The following is a 19,865-nucleotide window of genomic DNA, read 5'->3' on the forward strand; positions in this document are numbered from 1 at the left end:
GGCTTTTATAAAGGGGGGGTTATTTGTTTACAAATTTACAGTCCTAAGGCTGTAAAAGTGTCCCAAACTAAGGCATCAACAAGAGGATGCCTTCACTGAAGAAAGGTCAATGGCATCTGGAACACATCTGTCAATTGGGTTGTGTTTCAAAATAGCTTTCTCCAAAATGTCTCTGGGCTTCTGTCTTTGCTCCTCTCTCTCAGCTCCTGTGCATCCTTGCTGCTTTCTCCCAGGGCATTTCTCTCTAAGCATCTGGGGGGTCTTCTCTTAGCTTCTCTAGGGCAAACTCAGGACTTCATCTCTTAGCTTAGCATCTCCAAACATTCTTCTGCCTTCATCTCCACGTGTCTCCAAGCGTCAGTCTCTGTGTTGGCTCTTAGCTTCTCTTAAGTACTCCACTGAACTAATCAAGACCCACCCTGAATGGGCAGGGTCCACACTTCCATGGAAATAATTTAATCAGAGGTGTCACCCACAGTTGGGTGAGTCACATCTCCATGGAAACAGTCAATCAAAAGATTCCACCCAACAAGATTGGGTTTAAAGATCATGGCTCTTCTGGGGTCCATAGTAGTTTCAAACTGGCATAATCCCCAACTGCCGCTGCTGCCAAGGAGCCCCATTTCCACTTGGAAGGCACCCAGGAGTCTGGGAGCAGATCTCCATTGTCACTCCCTGAACAAGAGGCTTGTCGCCACTTCTCCCTGGGTTTCTGGAGAAGACAGAGCCTGGCAGCCCTCAGCCAGGGCACCAGACTTGCATGCTTCCACACTTGGTGAGTGATTGTGGGGTTCTTGCTTTGTCTTGGGACCCCAGTCCATGCAAGTCATTTGGAGGAAGGCAGGCAAGAAGAAAGCTGGTCAGGCTGCCTGCCCACACCCCTAGATTCCAGGACTCAGCTAGCTCTTCAGAAGAGGAGACTTTTTCATAGAGAAAGTCTGCCCTCTCCCCTAAAGGAAGAGAACATTTAGCAGATTAGAATTGGTTTAATCATTAATTAACCACCTTGGCAACCACGGCCTGCTATGGATCACTCACTCCCAGCCCTTCGAGTCACTTTAGTTTCCTTGTTTAGACTCTATCTCCAAGGTAAGAGTCATTTGGAAGCCCTCACAACGAGGGGCTCACATATTTTCAAGCCCTCCATCTTATACCCAGGATGCTCCTGGGCTGTAGCTCTGGCTTCCACGGCTTCGCCCTCACTTCACGCAGCCCCATATGCGGCAACCTCACTCGGATGCCATTGCCTGTTACTCCTCTGGACGTCACTTCCTCTCTGAGGTAGAAAGACTTCTGTCTTACCCCCTGGGGGGCTGGTGCCCTGTGGGAAGTGCTGGCCCTGCACTGAGCTGCAAAGACTGCCTATCTGATTCTGCCATGGCTCTACAAGCAGCTTCAATTAGGAGCAGAGGCAGAGGTGATGTAAAATAGGATACAGCCTAGCGCATCTTTATTGAGGCTGGGCATGGGCTTATTTTATCTACCTCTGTGCTTAGTCTTGCTCCCAGTTCAGTCGCCCTGCCGCCAGCCCAGGAATCCACCCCACCCCACCCCCCATCCCCACGGCAATCCTTCTGTTAATAGTTCAGGGTCAGACTTAATTATTGGCATGGAGGAGCCCAGGCGACTAGTAATCATCAGTGGTAATTGTTTTAAAACAAATTAAGAGATTATACTCACCCCCCCATCCCACAGCTTTATTACTTAATAGATGCCTCTTAAGCAGTTGTTTTACGATAAATTAAGAAATTAAACTCATCCCCACCCCACATCTTTATTACTTAATAGAAAGCCCTGAGGTCCTTCTGCTCTGACCTCATATATCAAGGAGATGCTATTGGTTAGCTATGGGGAAGTAAAAACTTGACAACAGAGAAGCAAAGTGGCTTTCTCCAAATCACACAGCACAACAGGGCCAAGAATTTTATAAATCTTGAGTGCCAGACTGGTGTTCATGCGCTGCAAAAGAAAGTAGACCTTCCTCTCCCTTTGGCCCCAAGTAGACACTGCCTGAGTAGCTGAGCTTTGAGATCCAACACACTAAGGTGGGTTGCTGGGAGGCAAAATGCTGAGCGTGCATGTGCTGTAGCATCTGTGGGCACCAACCTTGGAAAGCCTGGTGGACAAGCAGAAGTGAGGTCAGAGCTCACTGGGCAGTTTGGATGGAGGAGGAGAAGCAGCAAGGTGTGGCTCTAGTGAAACATGAGGGCCACTCTACCATGGAGGCCAGGAGATGTGGGGCAACGACCGGACTCTGGAGTCAGGAGCACCTGGCTTAGGACATGCAGCCTTCACCTCCTGAATTCCTTTGGAACAAGGGCTATGTCTTTATTCTCTCTGTGTATTCATATATGTGGATCTTAGGTTCTTAATAGGTGACCATTGACTTGCATTACCTGGAGTCACAGTTTCCTCTTCTGTAACACAGGATGACCTGTAATAGGGCTGCTAGGCTGGGAGCCCTTTGAGTAGTTTGTTATAGTGGGTAATTTTCATGCATCCCTCCAGGGAGAGATTCTTACTACCACAAATCCCAGGCTGCCTACAGTCTTGCTGCTTCATTCCTGTCAAGGCCCAAGAGGGCTTTTGGAGCCAAAGGACTAAAGAAAGCACCAGACACATTCTGAGACATGAGCTTTTATTATGGGGCTTACCTACAGGGTGGGAAGTCAAGTCACGTTGCCCTAATTCAGGAGCTTCTCTGAATGGATTCAGGAGCTGTTCTGAATGGCGGGTTCAGAGCTCAACGTGAAAATATTCTGCACTTTAAGGGGGCTGAATAAGCTGGTTATACATGGGCTTGACATTCCAGTGGGTATGAGAGCATAAGATGGGGTGGGGAGGTCTTGCAACCTCCCCAGGGATTGATGGTAGTCAACAGGGAGGAGAGGAGGATTATAGATTATCTTGTAGACAACAGTATCTCAGGGAGTCTCAGGGAGGAGGTAGTTATAGATAATATTTAGCACCCAAGGCCTGATTTTACAAGGGGAGTAGGTCAAACATTAACTGTCCTAGGCCAAGCAAACTGCTGTGTGCAGTCTTCAAGGCACTTGGGGAAGGCCCTGGGCCCAGGGCTCCCACAATTCCTTCACAGAGAAAATACAAGAAACGGGGAAGTGGACCACACTTTATGGCTCCATCTGGTGACCAGACACGGACATGACATCCTTGGCTGACCCCCTAACCTCCTCCATTCCCACCAACCGGGGAATCTCCAGTTAAGAGGGCTGGTGTGTGGAGAAGCAGCAGAAACTCCGTATCTATGAGGCTGACCTCGATAGTATCAAAATCCAAATATTGACATGTGGACATGTGTTAAACTAATAAATAAATAAAAGAGCCTTTGACACAGCTCAGATTGACAACCACTCACTATACTTCTTTCACAGAAGCAGCCCCTGGAATGAGAGGTGGTGCAGCAGCCAGAGCCAGTGAAGCCCCTAACAATGCCAGCTTTATAGGTCTGACAGTGGGCTTAATGTCTGTGAAGCACCTGGTACAAAGAAGAACTTCCATTGTCACTGGCTTCCTTCTCCTTATTTTTTTTCCTACTCCCAGAAACAAGTCGATGGCCATGGGGAGAGAACTGCTTGCCCTCTGTTCTCACCCTGGCTGTCAGCCCCAGGCAGGCCACTGAGCTGCCCCAGGTCATCCCCTGAACAAGCTCAGTTCAGCACTGAGCAGGCAACTTTGCATGAAGCACAAGCAAAGCCTTGGATATTTGATCATCTAAAACCACATTACCAATCGACATCTGTTTTTTTCAAAAAACATCCTTTTAAAGCATACTTTAAAAAAAAAAATCCTTCAATTAATTCTTTTCTTTTCAGAGGCAGCAGTAATTTGGATGGCTGGACTACCCAACCAGGAAAAATACGAGTATGGTTCAACCTGTTTGCCCATCCCCCAGCCTAGTGAAAAATGTTAAACTGATTTTAAGGGAAGAGAATGAGATGTCTGAGTAATTAGGTCGTTTTTTTTAATTGACTCCAAAATGTTAAGGATGGAAAATTAAACAACTGGAATCCAGGAGGTTGAGAACATTTTTAAATATCTTATAATTAGCATTTACTGTGTACACAATTTGAGATCATCTTTGCTACATGAAGGACAGATACAATTTAATACCAATTACATAGGGAGTTTCATCTACTTGAAGATTATGCACTTGACTCCATACCTTCTCTTTTTCCTTCAAAATCAGGTCCTTGGTCACAGAGAGCCAATGCAAGGAGCAGATGGCATTCCTGAGGCCATGTGTGTCTACCAGCAGTCTAAAGCTAAGCTTGGTACAAACTCATGTTATTGGAAAGCTCAAAAAATTAGGTTTCTATTTCATTGAATCAAGTTCTTACTATTTTGAGGGGCTGTATTTCCAATTCCATAGTGTATAGATAGCCTATTGTTTTTTACTGCATGTGTCATATACTTGAGTTTTGTCACGTAGCAACAAAATATACAAAGAACTCTCTTCTGAAGGCGCGTGAGAAATGAATCACCCTGGAGAACCTGGGGAGCCTAGACTAACCTGTCCACCTGAGCCAGGGGTGTCCTGAGCATTTATCAGCTTTAGTATTGAGTGAGTTGGGGCTGAAAGCATTCCCTAGATAGGAAATAGGAACCCAATGGGTGGCCCAAAAGAAAGGCATTGCTTGCAAACAGAAAGTGACAAGGAATTGTAGTCGAGCAAGAGAAACGCTGCTTTGTCTCAGCCAAATCAAGGGGACAGGGATTTTCCTCTCTAAGCGTCCCTCAAAGGTATGAGGGCATCTCTGCAGCCCTGAAGATCGGGTAAGTTGTGGCTCCGAGCCCCAAAATCAACGGAGCCAGCAGCCCAGGACAGACAGTGGGAGTGATCCCCGCCCTGAACAAAGCCAGGCATCAGTGGGTGCTGGTTGCTCCCCAGGTGGCTAATTTCCTCACAGCTGCTTGCATGGTTTTTTGATTAGCTATTGTTTGACATTATTTTTACTGATCTTCCCCTTTCATTAGCAGGCATAAGAGTTTGCACCATTATTTTTTCAGATTATGCTAAGAATGAATCCTAGGCATGATGGGAAAAGCTAGGATCTGGATCAGAAGTCCAATTTATGTTCACGCATTACAGAACATCAACAGGTCACGTGTCCCACAGATTCTAACAAAGAAAATCCAGTTTAAATACCTAATTGGTAGAATCCAATGGCTTTTTAATTTTAAAGAGATACTCCTCCACTATCTGCTCAAGGCCCCAAGCAGTCTCTAAGAAAACCCTCTGCCAACCTCCGAGTCATTCCGTGGGGAGCAGATGTTGAGGCTCAGTTTGGGGTTTAGGGTTCACCCTTGGCTTTGGCCCTGTTGGATGGACCAGGGAGGTGGCAATCTATGGCAACGGTCTTGCTTTAGCAGCGTGGAGAGGGAGAGACTTGTTCTGCAGCTGCCCATGTGCAGTCTGTTCTGTGGGCAGAGTTCTGGGAACAAACTCAACCCGAATCGTCATCAGCCTGGCCATGAGTGAAGGGAAGGCAGGGCTTTGCCCAAGGCTCATGACCCCAGGGAGAATTGGGGTGCACTCCTACTCTGACCTTCTGCTTGCAAACCCCACACCTCTATTTCAGGTAGGTAAGAACAGTCTTGTTTCAAACAGAATAAGAAGAAACTGCAACTACTTTCTAGAAACTTAAAAAAAAAAAAATCTTTAAAGTTCATTACTCCCAGGAAGTTCTTTCTGGTAGCAGACTTGAACTCTTTATGCCATAGCTGAAGCTTGTTTTATTTGGGCTCACTAGAGAGGTGCTTGGTAAATGACAACACTCCAACAACTGTGATCCTCTCAGACGTGTCTTCTTCAGAAAGAAGAATTTGGATTTCCTTAATCTTTCATCGTAGCTCTTATCACCCAAACCTTTAATTATTTTTCTCAGTATTTTCCCCTCTTTAGACCCTCTCTAAAGCTTGTCTTTTGAGTTACAGAGACCATACTTAATTAGATTTTTCCTTTTCAGAGGATAGCGATAGAGCCTCGAGAGAAATAAATTAAATTTCAGTAGTACATATTTCAGTGGGGGAAGGGGGTAGAAAGAAAGGAATTGGATCCTTTATATAAATAGCATATTTCTGTACCACAAATGAGTCTTCCTTTTCCCAATTGTTTTTCAAACAATGGGTCCTTCCTTGGTGAATTTAATCCCCCAGAGAGTCTAACCTCTAAAAAGATTATGATTTGTGCTCTTTTGTGGGTACTTGACATCCAGCTCTGACAAAAATCAAGATGTGTGGCCTCTGATTGTCTTGTAAACCATAAAGCAAAGCAACAGAGCTGACAACTCGGCAGCAAGGTGTGGGAATGGGTGCGTGTGGGTCTGTTTCTAGCCTTTTGTTAGACTTCTGCACCACCTTCTGTTCCGAGGGTATCTGGGGGGTCTGCCTGGCTTCCCCGTAACTTCTTCTTACCCTAAGCTGGCTTGTCTTTTATAATGCTGCTCCACTTAGCTGTGTAAGTTTCCGTATCAATATCATTTGGTATTTGCGCCCAGATTTTCATGGGAGCAAAGGAAGGAGAGAAGAGAGTCAGAAGCCCAGCCTTGGAGTCTGGCCCTAACTCAGGCAACAGCCCAGCCTGGCCGCTTTGAGCGAGTTCCTTCACTTCCTCCCGTCTCAGTTTTCTCTTGTGTAAAATGAAGACGTTGGGCTCTCAGGTGATCTCTGGGATCCCTTCCAACCTGACACGCTGGGATTTCTTGCAGCATCCGTCAATCTAATTGGTCCACAGAGGGCTAGGAAAAGGAAGGAGGAGGTGGGATCAGAGGCCAGGCGGGGAAATGATGTTTGGAAAGAGCGTCTGTTTAACTAGGAATCCCTCCCACGTCGACTCCCTCCCGAGGCCCCTGGATGGGCACCATGTAGAGGCAGGGCGGCATGGTTTACTGATCACTCTGCTGGGTCAGGCTCCACCCAAGGCCCCTTGTATGCCTCCGCTCATTTACGCTTACACCTCACTATAAAGTAGGTGGAATATGTGCCTTCCACTGCAACGCACCACACACGCCCTGTTCTAGTTTGCTAATGCTGCCGGAATGCAAAACACCAGAAATGGATTGTATTTTATAAAAGGGGGTTTATTTGGTTACACAGTTACAGCCTTAAGGCCATAAAGTGTCCAAGGTAACACATCAGCAATCAGGTACCTTCACCGGAGGATGGCAAATGGCGTCCGGAAAACCTCTGTTAGCTAGGAAGGCACGTGGCTGGCATCTGCTCTAAGTTCTGGTCTCAAAATGGCTTTCTCCCAGGCTTCAGCTCCTCAAAAATACCACTCTTAGCTGCTCTTGGGGTGTTTGTCTTCTCTTAGCTTCTCCGAAGCAAAAGTCTGCTTTCAAAGGCCGTCTCCAAAATGTCTCTGTAAGCTGCAGCTCCTCTCTCAGCTCCTGAGCTTTCTTCAAAGTGTCCCTCTTGGCTTTAGCAAGCTCACTCCTTCTTTCTGAGTTTATGTAGTGCTCCAGTAAACTAATCAAGGCCCACACTGAATGGGCAGGGCCACACCTCCATGGAAATTATCTAATCAGAGTTATCACCTACAGTTGGGTGGGTCGCATCTCCATGGAAACACTCAAAGAATTACAGTCTAATCAACACTGATAAATCTGCCCACACAAGATTACATCAAAGATAAGGTGTTTTGGGGGACATAATACATTCAAACCGGCACACACCCCCACCCCCTCTCCAGCCCAGAAGTCTCCATGTTCTTCAGATCTTACTTTAAAGGTCACTTCGTAAATGAAATGACCCCCTCAGGCCTGGTCAGGTCTGCCTGTCCAAAGTCCGTAGGGATCCCTGTGCTTTCCCTTTGTTGCACTTACCACAAATGCAATTAAACAATGATTTGTATCATTAATTTGTTCATGCCCACTAGACTGAAAACTCTATGAGGGCAGGGACCTCTAGCACAGTGCTGGCAGAAGAGTAGAAGTCAATAAACATTGACTGAATAAACATAAGCATGTTGAATGGATGGATGGGTGGGTGAATAACCAAGCCAGATGTGAACCCAGGACCAGCTGGTGCTAGAGACCTGTCTGAGATTTCCATTTCTGAGGAACTCCATGCTTATGCCTTGTGCACAAGGGCCTGGCTGCTCTAAGAGCCCTGCAGTTACTGACCCGCCATTCGTGGGGCTTTGGGTTGTTTCTCCAGCAGTGGGAGTGACAGCTTCCCTCTCTGGCCTTCACCAGCCTTTACTAGCGCTACTTGTGCCCAAAGGTGTCTATAAGATCACTGGCAATCATGGATCCAGCCCAGGGCTGGTGGTGGTGGTGGTGATGATGGTGGCTGGGAGGACAAGAAGGAGGGGGACAGGGCAGGTTTAAGAAGAAAGAAAGAAAAAAGCCACTGAACTAAATCCAGTGGAGCTTGTGAGCATTTAGTTCCATATTTTAATCCATCAGCACCACATGTAACCTATGGTGGCTGCTGAGGGGATGCAAACAAGAGGACTCTCTGTAGGGAACCTGTAGGAGTGAGTGAGTGAAAAGGAAGGAGGAACCACCAAGACATGACAACCTTTGGGGAAGCAAAATTAAAACTCTAATGTGGAAACTGCTGAAAATAGACTGCATGGTTGTGGGGAAGCATGCAAATTCAATGCTAATTACATGTAAACTAATTGCAAGTCCTAACTTCCATACGCCTTTATATGACCCTTGGGGGAAAAATCCTGCTGAGGGTATCTGGGACCCCCACCAGTGAGGAGTGAGTGGAACACAGGCTTTGATGCCCCACCGCAACACACACACACACACACACACACACACACACACACACTCATTTCTTGCCACTACAGAGAGAAAAGCTGATAGGAGGCTAAAAATACTAACAATAGAAATTTGATTTCTCCTTCCAGACAAAAAGCTTTGGCATCCACAGGAGGAAGAAGTGTTCAGGCAGCATGTGACTGGTTGGTATGAAATAAATAAATAAATTGAGAAAATAGCATATAATTAACTCTGAGTATGTGTGGATGAGCTGGGATGTGCAGTCTTTCTCTAATGGACTGTTCGGGGCGGGGTGGGGGGGGGGGATGTAGATGAGCCAAAAGGGGTGTGACAAGCCCATTTATTGAGTCAATTCCCTCCCCCTATCCTGGCCTCTGGGTGTCCTTCTCCTTGGAGCTGTTTAAAGGGCTCCTAAGTATTTCAACGATAGAGCCCTTTTAATAGCGTCTGCCCCCCACCCAGCCACTTAAAGATACACTTTAGGTCTGCCAATGCTGGACAGTTTCCAGGATATCATTCCTGAGGGCAGATCCCTGAAGGTGACCTCCTGAAGCTTCCCTTATCTTTGGAGGCATATGGGTTTAATCATAGACTGAACTGCAGGGACAGGACGGGCTGGAATTGTGCTGATGCATTGGGAGAGAATGTGTAGTTTATCCGAGAAAGCTTCCTGGAGAGGTGGATTTTTTTTTTTTTTTTTTTTTTTTTTTTGATGGGGGAGCTTGTGGGGTGACAGACAGAAGAGGAGAACCTGAGGCATCTGAGAGTTGATTATGAAGTGTGAGCTTCCCGGGATAGATTTTTAAAGCACAAATGGAAACCCTGCTCCTTGTCCAGGATGTGGTCCCCGGGGAAGGTGGCTCTGTCTCTTACCCTCTCCCTTCCCTTCCCTCCCTTCTCTCTTTCAGGTTATTCTCCCATGTCGGGGACCCCTTCCTGGACGATCCCCTGCCCCGGGAGTACGTCCTCTACCTCCGCCCCACTGGCCCCTTAGCACAGAAGCTTTCCGACTTTTGGCAGCAGTCGAAGCAGATCTGCGGGAAGAACAAGGCTCACAACATCTTCCCCCACATCACCCTCTGCCAGTTCTTCATGGTGAGCTGCAGTTCCCCATCGCCCCAAGGAGCCAGCCCCTTGGGACCTGGAGTACAAGTCAGGAGCTTTGCAGAAAGACGGTTGAAATAGATTCCTAGAGTTGGATGGACCTTCCAGGGAACAGCTAGATCCTCTTCCTTCATATCTGCTGAGACCCCAGAAGCACAGGAGCCCAGGTTGGGGTAGCACTTGTGATGAGCACATGCTTCCGAAGTCCCCAGGGACACGAGTGACTCACTATGCGTGACACATTGGTCTGGTAGCCAGAATGGACTCACTGATCTAGCATCACCTTTGTCCATGGAATACCCTTTCCACTCTTCTGACAAGGGAAGAGAACAAACTAAAAGAGAGCTGGGAACAAGAATTATGGTCTGTAGGCAAGGAATGCTTACTTCAGCCTTGCGGATACTGTCCACAGACTTTTTTTCCCCCAGATCTTTCTGGAGAGGCAAAGATACCTCATACCTGCCATAGTTACCTAGTTCATATTCCTAGCTGCCAGCAAGTTTATTTAATGGCTAAGTTAATTCCCCCTCACTATAATGTAAATACATTTCATCTGTTTTAGTCCAATGTGGAGATGGAGAAGAGTTGGTTGATCCAGGTATGTTCAAGGCAAGGTAGAATGGTAGCATAAGATGATCATTTTTTTTAATATGCTGTTTTATCAAGATTCTTTCTTTTTTTTTTTAAGTTTAAAGTACGTACCCAATACTTTCTCTTGTAACATTCACTCTGAAAATTAGTGATCATCATTTCCTCTTAGTCATCCCAGGATCTTTCTCAAAAACATTCAGACTTTTAGAGACACTCATTCTTTCTTCCACTACTCCGACGAGGGTAGGAGGATGATGTCACAAGCTCTCTGAGCCTCATTCTTCCCAATGATCACGGGGGCAGAAGTAGAGTCAACTTTTGATCATCTAAGAGAAATAAAAAAGGCATAGATGATGCAAAACAGTAGAAAACACACACAGATTTCTCTTGGAATGCTGTCACTCTCCCGTCATCTGCTTCCATTCTTACTTTCTGCTAGACCCGTCCCAGTGGATTCTGGTTGGGTACAGAGAGAGGTTAGAGCAGAGCAGGGAGGGAGGGAAGAGGTCGTCCATTCCCTTAGTTTAATTTACCAGTTGGGTAATGGATTTGCAGATATTTGGGAGTCTTCAGTTTCTCTACCTCCTCACAGAGAGAAGTAAGGGTTAGGTAATTGCATCAAGCGTCTGGGGCAACAAGGCTGAGTGTCAAGGAGCAGCCAATGCATCTCTCCCCCATCTCTCTGAATGAAGCTGCTTATTTTTGCCTCCACCAGTGTGAGGACAGCAAGGTGGATGCCCTGGGGGAAGTCCTGCAGGCCACCGTCAGTCGCTGGAAATGTAAGTTCTGCGCCCCGCTGCCCCTGGAGCTCTACACCTCCTCCAACTTCATTGGTCTCTTCGTGAAGGAGGAGAGCGCCGAGGTCCTCAAGAAGTTTGCCGCTGACTTTGCTGCGGAGGCTGCGTCCAAAACCGGTGAGAAGTCACAGGTGCCAGGCCAGCCCTGAGTCCTAGTCATGCAAAGAGCTGGGAGGGAAAAGGGGTAGGAAATTATTGTGGAGGGAGGGGATGAGCTCCTTCAGGGATGAGCAGAGCATGACGAAGCATGACAGCCATTCGCTGCAGTACCCCAAACCTCTCTGCTCCCTTTTAAAATATTAAACTACTGTCCTGCTTACTCCTTCAGGTTCAAGATGGAAATGCACAATGACATCAGAACATTAAATTCCCACAAGAACCCAAACTAATGTAGCCACAAAATTCAAATCCTTCACAAAGGAGTCAAGTGGGTCCCAGCGAGGACCAAGACAGGTGCTTCAAGCACATATATTGAGTGAGAGGCATCAGGGCCTTGGCTTTCTTTGCAGAAAGAGGCAAAGCCAGTTCCACTCCAAGAATCTGCTGTCACTCTCTAAGAACTTGGCAGACTTCCTTTCTCTGCCCCTGCACAGCCCCCTGCTGGTGACTTGGAGAACTGGGTGTCCCTGCCCAGTGAAGCTGGCCCGGCTCCCAAAAACCTTAGCTTAAATAGCTCCTTGTAACCTAAACATGGAAAGCAGGTGGACATGTGTTTGCCCTAGAATTTACACTTTGTTGTTTTTGAGTTTATAGCAGACCCAGATTCCTTCAGCAAGTAGATTGGGTGCCATCCTCCATTCTAGGTGTAGATTACTATTCTAAGATACCCCAAACAAGAGTCATTCATATACATTCATTCACTGACAACAAATATACCCTATAGTGTGCTAAGCACTGGAGATACAGCATGAACCAAAGCCTCAACTTCTAGTTCTATCTCAGCCACTGGTTCTCTTTGTGACTTGGGCAAGCCCCTGAATTTCTCTAATTCTCTAAATTCCTTCTAGTTGCCTCTTCTTCAATGCTCCAGCTTAGACAATAGACAATTCTTTCCCATGTAAAGGAGTATGAAAGAGAAATGAAAGCCATTCTCTCACACAGGTAGATTGGCTTGTTTGGTTGGTTTGTTTGGGGTATCTTAGAATAACAATCTACGTATTTTAAACCAGTGATCCTCCACCAAGGATGATTTTGCATCCTTTCCCCACCCCCACTCCTGCCCCCAGCCCAGGGGGCATTGGCAATGTCTGGAGACATTTTGGTTGTCATTACTTGGGCAGTTCTAATGGCATTTAGTTAACAGAAGCCAAAGTTGCTGCAGAACACCCCACAATGCACAGGGCAGCCCACCCCAACAAACAATTGTCCGATCTAAAATGTCAATAGTGCTGCTGTTGAGAAACCCGCTTTAAACTTTGAAAACATTACATCTTTTCCCTCATTTTTCCATCAAACCCACCTAGAAGTGAAGAGGCTTGATTTCCAAAAGAAGGCAGTACAGCTTTGAGAATCAGTTACAAAACTTGCTCTGTAGTTCTGCGTAAATTGTTTCAGTTTCCTCATTTAAGAAAAGCTCAAACATGTGGCTCCATATCTGTCAAACTGTGGACTGCTTCAGGATCTGCTGCCCCCTTATAATCTGCTGCTGTGAAGTCAGATTTTGTCTGACTGAGGGACTTCCTGCTTTGTGGTTTGGGAAGCAGAATTTATGAAGACACCTTTCTATGTTGCTCTTAAATCTCCACCACTGCTGTGATTACATTTTAATGACAAACCTTTCTCTTCCTTTTTTCCAGAAGTACACGTGGAACCTCATAAGAAGCAGCTGCATGTGACCCTGGCTTACCACTTCCAAGCCAACCATCTCCCCACCCTAGAGAAACTAGCCCAGAATATCGATGTCAAATTAGGATGCGACTGGGTGGCTACCATATTTTCTCGGGATATCCGGTTTGCTAACCATGAGGTGAGGTCTCACTGTGGCCCCTGACTCTACCAGGGTGTAGACTGAGCCCTTCCAATCAGAGCCAGGAGCACTGGCTTCAGGTAGATGGCACCCAAGGAAAGCCATGAAGCACCCAGGCTTTGCCCAGGCTCCGTCTGACTCCCTGGGAGGCTATGAGCTCAAATCCCTCCTCTCTAGATCTCAAATGGCTCATCTGTGTAACATCCCCCCCTGGTTCTGTCTGCCCTGCCTACTTTACTGAAGTGAGATAGAAATGAAATGGGAGGAGAGATGGAAAGGCATGTTAAATGCAACCATTTTAAATATTATATAAATTCATGGTACTAATAGATAGAAGACATCATCCTGACTTTCCATAAATATAAAAGACCTGCAGATGCTTAATGGACAGATATTTGTTGAGTAGCCTTGCACACAAGGTTCAATAGAACATACTCAGATTTTTAAAATGTGGTTCTGTCCTCAAGAAACTCTCGAGTTCAGCTGGGGAGAGAGGACAGACAAACAGGAAAAGAAAACAGAAACCAAACCTTGTGAGAGTGGGAGGCATGTATGGGAAAATGGAATTCCAGTGCGGTTGGAAAAAGCAGCCGTCTTTCAAGGGAATCAGCATTGCTTTCCAGCACTAGGCTGTCCCATCTCTGAAGAGTAATGTTGTCCCTTCTTTCCTGAAAGAGAAGCTGACGCTGAGAAGCAAAGAGAGTTAAGTAGCTGGTCCAGAGCTAAATGGCAAATCAAGACCAGAGCTGAATGAAGCCCAAGCCCAGATATTTGGACCAGTGAAGGCAGGGACCCCATCTAAAAGAGACCACATAGCTAGATGAAAAGTTCGTCTTCTAAGGAAACGATATTTATTAAATAATTCTTCCGTTTGTCTCAGTTTTTCAATAGCATAAGAACTGTTTGTTTTGTTAGTTTGTAGAGCCTTTTAAAAATCTTTTCTAGACTTTTTTTTAAAATTTATTTTGAAATAAATTCACACTTACAGAAACAGTTGCAAAAACAATACAAACCCCATACACAGAACTCCAGCATACCCCGACCCCCCTCCCCCCATACCCCTATCCACCAACTTTAACATCCTGTCACACCACCATTTCTTTCTTTCCCTCCCTCCCTCCCTATCTATCATCCATCATCTATTGCTCTGTCTTCTGAACATATGACAGCAAGCTGCACACATCCTTAAACAAACACTGTAATTCACATACACATTTCCCTTGAACAAGAACATTCTTTTATGCAATCCCATTAAGTGCAGCTAAGAAGTTCAAGAAGTTCAACATTGATACAAAGCTTACATTCTATATTTCCTTTTTTTTTTTCCTTATGTCCCAACTGTGTCCCTTTGAGCCTCCTCTCCTCCATTCTCAGATCCCATCCAGGATGATCCTTGCATTTAATTGTCATTATCTATTTAGACTGTTTTTTTTTTCAATTGTGGAAACATATATACAGCCTAAATCTTCCCATTCCAACCCCTCCCTAGCATTCTATTAGTGGGATTAAACACATTTAGAATGTTGCAATGCTATCACCTTCCCACCATCCATTACTAGAAATTTCCCTTCACCCCAAACAGCAACCCTACACTCATTTCTTAACTCCCCATTGCCCCTTCCCCTACTTCTCATAACCCATACTCTACTTTTCATCTCTATGGTCATATTCTCTGATACTTTCTTTGGGTTTACCATGGGGCTTAAATTTAACCTCTTAAATCTATAATAATCTTGTTTTTCTTTGATACCAACTTAACTTCAATAGGACACATAAACTATGTTCCTATACTCCTCCATTCCCCCAGCTTTATGTAGTTCTTGTCAAAAATTACATATTTTACATTGAGTCCAAAACCACTGATTTATCATTACAGTTTATGTATTTTAGATCCTGTAGGAAGTAAATGGTAGAGTTACAAATCAAAAATACAGTAGTATTGGTATTTATATTTACCATGTGGTCTTTACTGGAAATCTTTATTTCTTCATGTGGTTTCAGTCAATTGTTTAGTGTCCCTTACTTTCAGCCTGCTCAGTTCCCTTTAGCATTTCTTACAGGACTGATCTACTGGTGATGAAGTCCCTCAGCTTTTGATTATCCAGGAATGTTTTCATCTCCCCCTCATTTTTACCCTCCAGTTGTTTGTGAATTTTCTAAGTCTCTGATGGTTATTGACTTCTATTTGTATTCCATTGTGGTCAGAGAATGTGCTTTGAATAAATTCAATTTTTTTTTTTATTTATTGAGGCTTGTTTTATGTCCCAGCATATGGTCCCTTCTGGAGAAAGATCTGTGATCACTAGAGAAAAATGAGTGTCCTGTTAATTTGGGATGTAAGGTTCCATATGTATCTGTTTATATCTCTTTCTCCTTTCTTTGTTTCTCTGTCAGTAGGGCTCCTTTAGTATCTGAAGTAGGGCAGGTCTTTTATTGGCAAAATCTCTCAGCATTTGTTTGTCTGTGAAAAATTTAAGCTCTCCCTCAAATTTGAAGGAGAGCTTTGCTGGATAAAATATTCTTGGTTGGAAATTTTTCTCTCTCAGAATTTTAAATGTCATGCCACTGCCTTCTTGCCTCCATGGTGGCCGCTGAGTAGTCACTACTTAGTCCTATGTTGTTTCTTTTGTATGTGCTGAATAGCTTTTCTCTTGCTGCTTTCAGAACTTGCTCCTTCTCCTCAGTATTTGGCAGTCTGATCAGAATATGTCTCGGAGTGGGTTTATTTGGATTTATTCTATTTGGAGTTTGCTGGGCATTTATGCTTTGTGTATTTATATTGCGTAGAAGGCTTGGGAATTTTTCCCCAACAATTTCTTTGAATACTCTTTCTAGACCTTTACCCTTCTCTTCCCCTTCTGGGACCCCAATGAGTCTTAAATTTGGACGTTTTATTTTATCTATCACATCCTTGAGATCCATTTCAGTTTTTTCGATTTTTTTCCCCATTCTTTCTTTTGTTCTTTCATTTTCCATTCTGTGGTCCTCGAGGATGCTGAGTCATTGTTCAACTTCCTCTAATCTTGTATTTTGAGTATCCAGAGTCTTTTTAATTTGGCCAACAGTTTCTTTTATTTCCATAAGATCTTCTATTTTTTTACTTACTCTTGCAATTTCTTCTTTATGCTCTTCTAGGGTCTTCTTTATGTCCTTTATATCCTGTGCCATGTTCTCGTTGTTTGACTTTAGTTCTTTGATTAATTGCGCCAAGTACTGTATCTCTTCCGATCTTTTGATTTGGGTGTTTGGGTTTGGGTTCTCCATATCGTCTGGTTTTATCATATGCTTTAAGATTTTCTGTTGTTTCTGGCCTCTTGGCATTTGCTTTACTTGACAGGGTTCTTTCAGGATATAAAAAATACTGATCTCTAATTCATCAGATCTACAACTTGGTGGAGTACACTTTCTCTAATTAACCAGCAGATGGCATCCGCGAGTCACCTATTCCCCTCAAGTCAGTTTTCCCCAACTTTGTCTTTGTGGTGTATGGGGATCTGATTCTTGTGGGGTTCAATAGGTGCACTAAGTTTGGGTGTGTGTTGATGCTGTCCGCCCTGAATGTGGGGCGTGTGTCTGGTTGGTTAGGGAGACAGGGCAGCTTTAATAATCAAACCTCCCAGGTGTTCCTGGAGATTTAAGGCTGTTGCAAGAGTCTAAGCCTCCATTTCTGTCTTGTCACAGGTTGTCTCTGTCATTGACCCACAAGTCCTTGGTATTGGCGTAGGGTCCCTGGATTTCCGAGCGGGTCCCCCTTGTCAGCCATGCTCTTCCAGGACCTCTGCTGAGGGAAGGCTGTGCCACATCACAAGTGCGCGCTGGCCTCCAGGGAAGCCCTGGGCCGCCGGGCCGTGCAGGGGCACTCCCAGCCTGCTGTAAAGATGGCTGAATGGGGCGTGTTAATTTCCCCCTTTCACACAGCTCCGCCCTCCCAGCTCCGGGACAATTAGCTATGGGTGCCCTAAAGGCCACTGTCCACGGCCAATATTGTGGCATGTGTGCTGTGCTGCGGGAAACACTCCCCGTCACACTGGGACCCTCGGCACGGCTCTGGGCTATAACTCCAGCCCCGGGCAGAAGCATCCCCAGCCCGCCGGGGTGATGGCTGCAAGCGGTGTGGTTTCTTTCTCCTTTTGGCTCCCCTCTGCCCCCCTGGCCCCGAGACGTTGGTTCAGCCCGCTCCTGCCATGCTTCACTGCATGGTTCTCACCGTTGTAACTGCAGCCACTGCTGGGTTTTTTTTTTTTTGTTTTTTTTTTTAAAGAACTAGTCCGTCTCCAAATGCCAACCCACAGTTTCTCCACAAGCGCGGCTGCCAGACTTTCAGCCGACTCACTCACTCGTTTCAGAACACAGACTCCCGGTTTCACCAAACGCACGGTCCGTCCGGCTGGTGCATCGCTGGAACTGGTGTTCTGGGTCACTTTCTAGCTTTTATCTAGTATTTTTCACAGAGATGTTTTTTTGCCCTGTCTCACCTAGCTGCCGTCTTAAGTTCTGCCTCTCTAGACTTTCTTTTAATATGAATACATTAGAAACTCAGGGTGGTAGAGTGACAGGTCCAGACCAGGCCAGCTCCTCATTGTCTTGGAAGGGTTGTAATGTGTTGACCCATGAATCAAAGGGCTAGACCTGGGGTCCTGTGAGCATCAGAAATGGGCAACCCACCCCTGTAGCCACTGATGGGAAGGTTATGTCCTCCTTTCAGATCATTTAGTGCAAGTTTCTGCCAAGACAAAATATTCCAACTGGGCTAATCTTATTTAAGAATTCTGACATCCGTTGAAATTGCTTAGGATGAGCCCTGAAGATGACAAGGGGTATAGCCGATTAGAAAGCTATTTGCTCTCCTTGAGGACAAAAAAGAAAGAAAAAAAAAATGTCAATGGTTGCATACAGATGGGCTCTGAGAGGTCACCTTTCTAAGGGAAGAAAGGTGGCAGTGGAATTTTACAAAGAATATCCTCTAATCAACACTGCCCTCCAGTTAATACAGAGGGTAATTGCTTTTCTGCGTGACCCACATTCTGTTCAATTGGCACGGAGGGAAAGAGGTAGCAAACGCCCACATGAATTATATTCTAAAAATAAGTTGGCCTCTTTTATCTCTTATTTGTAAAAGCTCATTTATTACTGTTCCTTCCGATAAAGCTCTCCACGGCCCTTTTAGAACAGACCTCTCCCTCCAAAGTCACTTGGCATTACTTGAGCCCGCCATCTGCAAACCTCTTCTTGCCTTCCTTCTTCCTTACCCCATCCCCAGGAGGCAGGTTGGATTGATTATTCCAGGGAGGTAACAGTGGTCCAGAGAAGGAAGCGGTTTTGCCAGGAATACTCAACATAGCAGGGTAATGCTAAGAGAAATTCCCAGGTCTCATCCCTATGTTGTTTGGACCACTTCCTTGATTTGGCCTTGCAAATGTGTTTCCTGGAGGCTCTTCTACATTAGTGATTGCACTGGGCCATGCCAGCTTTCTGTGCCAACCCACAGAAATCCAGGTGGGGCAGAGTTCCGCAGGAAGCATGAATTTTGGAGTCGAGCACACCTGGCTTCAAATCCTGGCTCAATCACTTTAACAGTTATTAGATTCACTTTTACTTCTTGTACAACTCTCCAATCCTTAGTTTTCTCATCTGTGAAATATATATAATATTTTGCTGGACTGCGGTGAGGACTAAATAAGATGATTCATGGAACGGCCCTAACACAACAGCCAGCACAGACTAGGTGCAACAAAAACATTGCTGAGCCTACTATCGTCATTAAGAGTAAAAAGGGCTTGAAATCCATGAGGGTCAGTTCCTGCAGTCACCTGGAGGTGCACCTGCCCTTCACAAGAAGTCAGTCAACAAACTTTGAGTTTACTCCCAGTGTTGTAAGCAAGGAAAAACACACCTGAGATAGACTCAAGAAGTCTTACAATAGATGCTAAACATAAAACATAAGAATATGTATAATAGAGTACAAAACTAGGCATGTGTCCTGGTATCTCGCACATGATTTTGCATGTTCTTTGGTGAGTGGGAAAGGGTGATGGGCATGGGTACCAGTTAAAATTTTAGATTTGCTGCAATACCTTAATTCTTTTATTGTTCATTCAATAAGTCAAAGTGACTTATTGTCCAACTACTGTATGCCCAGGACATATTGTTTCCAAACTTTGCTGTGCCTTGATTTCTCTGGAGACATTGTAGAAACGGAATAGGGCTTCTGGGTGATTGAAGGAATGAGTTCTTCTCTGAAGTAGCTTAGAACTTCTCAAAAGAAGGACTCCATTGGGCCAAAGGCACTATTATCCAAAACCATGCTTTGCTTGAGTATCTAAGGAACACAAGCTTAGACTTGCTTCCCCATGGCTCGGTGCCTCTCTCCACCCTGTCCCAGGAAAAAGAATGTTCCTTTTGGTGGATCATCACATACTCAACTTTGATATTTAAGAGAGCCCTTGTGAATAATTGTTTTCTTTAAGGTGTTTTAGCAACCCAGAAGAAAACCTTCCTGGTTAAGTTTGGAAAAGTTGTGTGAGTATGTGTATGTGGCAGAGAGACAGGAAAAGGATTGGGGAAGCCATTGGCAAGCAAGACGTAGAACTAAAAGATGCTAGAGAGAAGAAATAGAGAATTTGCCCTAAACCAAAGGAAAACCAGAAATCC

General features: G+C 45.2%; 1 protein-coding gene across 2 annotated transcripts in view; it reads left to right on the forward strand.

The window, feature by feature from the left end:
* Nucleotides 1–19,865, forward strand: part of UBASH3B (ubiquitin associated and SH3 domain containing B) — a 135,398-nt gene that overhangs the window by 90,265 nt on the left and 25,268 nt on the right. The window contains exons 2-5 of one of the 2 annotated variants that reach the window (XM_037841762.1): nucleotides 8,885–8,942; nucleotides 9,665–9,851; nucleotides 11,167–11,365; nucleotides 13,045–13,214. In XM_037841762.1, the coding sequence (XP_037697690.1) occupies nucleotides 8,885–8,942; nucleotides 9,665–9,851; nucleotides 11,167–11,365; nucleotides 13,045–13,214 (614 nt within the window). The remainder of the gene's footprint in view (nucleotides 1–8,884; nucleotides 8,943–9,664; nucleotides 9,852–11,166; nucleotides 11,366–13,044; nucleotides 13,215–19,865) is intronic. The other variant, XM_037841761.1, reaches the window with a different exon arrangement.

The sequence above is a fragment of the Choloepus didactylus genome, chromosome 6 (genome assembly GCF_015220235.1).
Source record: "Choloepus didactylus isolate mChoDid1 chromosome 6, mChoDid1.pri, whole genome shotgun sequence".
NCBI classification, from domain to species: domain Eukaryota; kingdom Metazoa; phylum Chordata; class Mammalia; order Pilosa; family Megalonychidae; genus Choloepus; species Choloepus didactylus.